At 39.0% G+C, this 5,464-nt stretch overlaps 2 protein-coding genes across 3 annotated transcripts in view; one reads left to right on the plus strand and one right to left on the minus strand.

Annotated features, from left to right (window-relative positions):
* Positions 1-5,464, plus strand: part of LOC128249781 (serine-rich adhesin for platelets-like) — a 34,053-nt gene that overhangs the window by 6,323 nt on the left and 22,266 nt on the right. The gene's annotated exons all lie outside the window — the stretch shown is intronic.
* LOC106868094 (coiled-coil domain-containing protein 113) overlaps positions 1,286-5,464 on the minus strand; it is an 8,149-nt gene continuing 3,970 nt past the window's right edge. The window contains exon 2 of one of the 2 annotated variants that reach the window (XM_014913210.2): positions 1,286-3,645. In XM_014913210.2, coding sequence (XP_014768696.1) covers positions 3,625-3,645 — 21 coding nt within the window. In that variant the 3' untranslated portion in view covers positions 1,286-3,624. Of the gene's footprint in view, positions 3,646-3,837; positions 4,479-5,464 lie in introns of those variants that run through there. The other variant, XM_052974377.1, reaches the window with a different exon arrangement.

Genomic DNA, 5,464 nt, shown 5'->3' on the forward strand with positions numbered 1-5,464 from the left:
TATAACTCTTCGAAACGCTTAGTTTTAGAATGGTGGCAGCTGATGAAGGAAATGTTCTCTATGTGGCCTGTGTGTTTTCTGTACTCTGTTTACCATTTTGTCCACGTTTTTTTGCAACGTCCTGTACCCAGATATGCATCTATATATACATGTAGATGTAGGTATGCACATACATGTACGTATATATGCATATAATCATTTATTATTTATATTATATATATATATATGCATATACACGACGGGACCCCTTCAGTTTCTGTCTACCAAATCCATTCATAAGGCTTTGGCTGCCCTTCGCTATAGTAAAAGATACTTGCCCGGAACCATATAGATGGGAAGCGAGCTTCTTACCACACAGCCACAAGAACATTCAATATTTGTTTAATTTAGAGTGTGTTGGCCAAGGTGACCACAAAGCCCTTCCAGTGATCTGAGAAGGCTTTGGAACAAAAGATTTCGGAAAACTGATGTTGTACCTGTATGACCTTGGTGTGAACCTAGCTCTAAAATATAAAGAATAGACAGGAGTTCTCTACCCTGATTGTTGGAGAAAACAGATTTGTCACCCTTGTTCTTGTTAACCGGTAAATCAAGTCAATACCCTCTGAAAGCTGCGGTACATCACCAAGGCAACAGCGGTTAAGCCGCTTCACATTATACTAAATGTGACCACATGCAATTGTTATCTCATTGGAATGCCATATGAGGGATGCATAACCACACAAGAACTCTCCCATCTCAGTCATACTTAAGGACCTTTTTAATGAGAAAATAACGTACAGGGAACAACCTACCATACACAAAAGAACTAGGTACAAGTGTGTGGTGTGTGTGTGTGTGTGTGTGTGTGTAGCCGAAGAAAATACTATGAAAATTGTATTTTATAGCTAATAAATAAGTGAAGGCGTTTTCCCCCCACTTTTTCGATGCAGTTATGGGGACAGAAGATATTGTCACTGAGTTGTAAGATTTTACACCAGTTATTTTGATATCCGTTCACAACTTTTCCGCACTACCCCAACCACGAAACCGAAAATCGTGAAAATACCCTCCACCCTAATGTACTGGCTGTACGCGTTCTTGTGCGTGTCAGTGTGATTTGAATTTAAATTGCATGACTTATGCCCAGAATTTAAAACACTGTCACCTTTATACACCAAAGGAGAAAACTGCGAGGAGAATTCGTGTATTGCAATCCAAGTTTCCTTTTACTGGTTTCCATTGTAAGAAAGATCACTGAGAACATATAGAAAAAAAACAAAGCAAACGAACAACCAAAAAAAGATCAGGAGATTCAGTTCATATTTATTTAGTCATCTTACACGTATTTCATTAACAATAATTATAGTATCCGTTGTATAAAGAAAATCTTATGAGCAAACTATATTATCAAATCGCCAGAGATTACGTAACACTCGTAAATATCGTTTAAGATTTATTCATTGACTCCGAACAGTGTCATAGTTTTTATGACCATAGCTACTATGTTAAACTTAATTTTCTTAAATACCCAGTAAAGAGAATATTCCTTATCGTAGTAGAAAAGGAGGTTAACACCTGTATTTCCAGTGAGTAGAGGGATATATCGGTTACAGAAATCCTAGCGGGACTTTTCTAAATTTCATTTCTCGCGTTTGGCAACTATGCTGTTAATTTCCATTATCAGCGAAACATGTTGGAGTGAAAGGTCTAGAGACACTGATCTTAAACTACACTGGAAGCCAATCTATCTATCTATCTATCTATCTATCTATCTATCTATCTATCTATCTATCTATCTCTCTATATATATGTGTGTGTGTGTGTGTGTGTGTGTGTGTGTGTGTGTGTGTGTGTGTGTGTGTATACAGGTAACAAAAAAGAAAAAAAAATGAATGTAGAACACAATAAGTTACTAAATCGAACGATGGAAAGTATAACCTTATGCAGACGAAATTTTTTCATATAATTCTTTAATTTTGTTGTATCTTGGGAGGGTCATTATATCAATAATAAACATACGCACTGGTTCTATTTCACTTCTTTATTATTATTTGTCAGTTAATTAGCTATTTAATCTACTAACTAATTGATTGTTTGACTAATCATTCGGTTAAACAATCAATCAGTTATTTTTGTCAACGTCTTTTCGTTGCCATTCGCGATTTCTTCAATGACATACCTGAAGCCTACCTGAAGTAGAGAGGGCATGTCATTCAAGAGGTCATGAATGGCAAAGAAAAGACTTTGACTAACGTAAGTGACTGAGGGATTAAACGAATGATTAATCGAACAATCGATTAGCTAGACGGTTAAATAGCTAACCAACTAACAAATACTAAAGAAGTGAAATGCAGCCAGTGAATGTGTTTCTTATTGGCACTAATTGTTGTTGTTGGCACTCTGTCGCTTACGACGTCGAGGGTTCCAGTTGATCCGATCAACGGAAGAGCCTGCTCGTGAAATTAACGTGCAAGTGGCTGAGCACTCCACAGACACGTGTACCCTTAACGTAGTTCTCGGGGGATATTCAGCGTGACACAGAGTGTGACAAGGCTGACCCCTTTGAATTACAGGTACAACAGAAACAAGAAGTAAGAGTGGGAGAAAGTTGTGGTGGAAGAGTACAGCAGGGTTCGCCACCATCCCCTGCCGGAGCCTCGTGGAGCTTTAGGTGTTTCTGCTCAATAAACACTCACAACACCCGGTCTGGGAAACGAAACCGCGATCCTATGACCGCGAGTCCGCTGCCCTAACCACTGGGCCATTGCGCCTCTACATTGGCACTAATACCCTCCCGAGGTAGAACAAAATCTGCTTCGATACAAGAGTTCACATTAAGAATTTCGCAAATCAAACACAAAAACGAAATAAATTCTATAAGAAATCTTCCGTAATCCGACCTGTGTGGGACTGTGAAGAAGGCCTAGTGGCGAACGATGTTGTATCGAACACACGTTTAATATACGAAAGTATTACGAACAAAAAAAAAAGAAATAAGTTACGATTAACATGTTTAATGCATGGAGGATTAAGACAGCTAAAATACATTAATGTTGTCATATTTAATTCTCTTACTCTTTACTCTTTTACTTGTTTCAGTCATTTGAATGCGGTCATGCTGGAGCACTGCCTTTAGTCGAGAAAAACGGTCCCCAGGACTTATTCTTTGTAAGCCTAGTACTTATTCTATCGGCTCCTTTTTGCCGAACCGCTAAGTTACAGGGACGTAAACACACCAGAATTGGTTGTCAAGCGAAGTTGGGGGGGACAAACACAGACACAGACACACAAACACGCATACATATCTATATATACATATATACGACGGGCTATAGTGGAAGACACTTGCCCAAGGTGTCACGCAGTGGGGACTGAACCCGGACTATCCACCTCCCATCAAATTTCCCGTTTCTTTAGAAAAAAAAAATTTATTTGCCTTTAACAGAAAGGATTATTTCAGCGGGGTCGGAGCAATGAACTTCTAATTGTTTGATCGTAGGACAAAAATGCCGTGTTCGTTTCTTACAGCTGTTTACGTTCTGGCTTCGAATTTTGCTGCGATCATCATTAATCTTTTCGGTGTCTGATAAAACATAGCAGTAATGAAATACAGACGTCGATGCTATTGACTAACTCGTCTCCTCAAAATTGCTGGCATTGCGCCTAAATAAATGATAATAAAAAAAAGACCGCTTTTAATTCAGTATTAAACCGTTATTTATTCAATGAATCTGTTTTACCGGTAAAGTCATAATAAGCAGGAGTTGCCTCCCTTGCATGATTAGAAAAAGCAGGTTTGTCTCAAAACCTTATTTTTCTACTAACATTCTTAATGCTTTTTCTCAAATTTCTTTCTTTCTTTTTTTTTTTTTACTTAACTAGTTTCAGCTCGACAGCTGCGGCCATGATGGGGCACCACCGTTAGCCTTGCTACATTTTCACTACTTGTGAAACCTCCTCTGATAATGTGGCATTTAGTGAATGAGGGAGTTTGATGTTGCTGCCCTCTTCCGCTTTTCTTGCCGCGAGGTAGGTTCATCCAGAACTCTTGACAGGAGGAGATCCAGTTTTCTTTCGAAGACGCCTACATCCACCACACGTAGATCTCCAGAGCTTTGTGGAAGGCTATTGAAGAGCTGTGAGCCTTTGAAATCCAAGCTGTTACAGTATCTATTCCTGTAAGCTGATAGCAATGTTAGGATTTTTGAGACCATGAAGTGGCGCCCCGTATTTAATACTCCATATATGGAATATAAAATTTTATTTATCATAGCAATTTCAATTCTCCATACATTATATACCGGTCCGACATCGATTTTCTGGAATTTTTGGTTTCAAATCCTTTCTGGATTTGTTGATTTTTCGGAACCATAAATGGTCGCCTCTAAATTAAACAATTATTGGTTTCAAATTTTAGTACTAGGCCAGCAATTTCGGGTGAGTGGGTAAATCGATTACATAGATCCATTGTTTAACTAGTACTTATTTCATCGACCCTAAAAGGGATAAAAGAAAAAGTCGACCTCTTCAGAATTTGAACTCAAAACGTAAAGATAGACAAACTGCAGCTATGAGTTTTACCCAAAGTGCTAACGGTTCTGCCAGCTCACTGCTTTGAAATAAATATTAAATTAACTTTAATTAAAGGAAATATAGGTACCTATACATTAGTGTAAATGATACAAATGTATTAATACTGTTCTGTGTTAGGTACTAATCGGTGTAAGGTACCAGTAAACTAGTCTGGCGGCCGCAGGAACTTGAAGTTCCCGCGCGTAAATTACGCTTTGTAGGAACTTGTATGCCAAAGACTTGACCCAACGTTTCTTCTGCGTGTTGTAAAAAGCGATTAAAAGAGGTTGAGGTAGAAAATACTCAACTTTCTCGTAAAACCCTCACCAGTAACGACTATCCAAACAGACCCCATGGGTTGGAGGGTTGTCACTCGAGTGGTGCAAAGGTGTCACCCACCAGGAGTAGGGCATCACCAATAAATGGTGGATGCAGCAACATGCTGCTACAGCGCATTATTCCATACTACTACTACTACTACTACACGTAAATTAGCAAGGATTATAAGAGGTTCCGAACCATCAGTGTCCGGGAAGTCGGTGTTGTACGTGCAAAGTAACCCTAACTTATTTTGGCTTTTTTTCTTTAAATAATCTCAGCATGGCTGTGTGGTAAGTAGCTTGCTTACCAACCACATGATTCTGGGTTCAGTTCCACTGCGTGACAACTAGGGCAAATGTCTTCTACTATTGCTTCGGGCCGACCAAAGCCTTGTGAGTGGATTTGGTAGACGGAAACTGAAAGAAGTCCGTCCTATATATATGTATATATATATATAGATGTATGTGTGTTTGTGTGTCTGTGTTTATCCCCCCACCATCGCTTGACAACCGATGCTAGTGTGTTTACGTCCCCGTAACTTAGCGGTTCGACAAAAAGAGACCGATAGAATAAGTACTAGGCCTACAAA

The sequence above is a fragment of the Octopus bimaculoides genome, chromosome 18, assembly GCF_001194135.2.
Source record: "Octopus bimaculoides isolate UCB-OBI-ISO-001 chromosome 18, ASM119413v2, whole genome shotgun sequence".
In the NCBI taxonomy this organism is placed as follows: domain Eukaryota; kingdom Metazoa; phylum Mollusca; class Cephalopoda; order Octopoda; family Octopodidae; genus Octopus; species Octopus bimaculoides.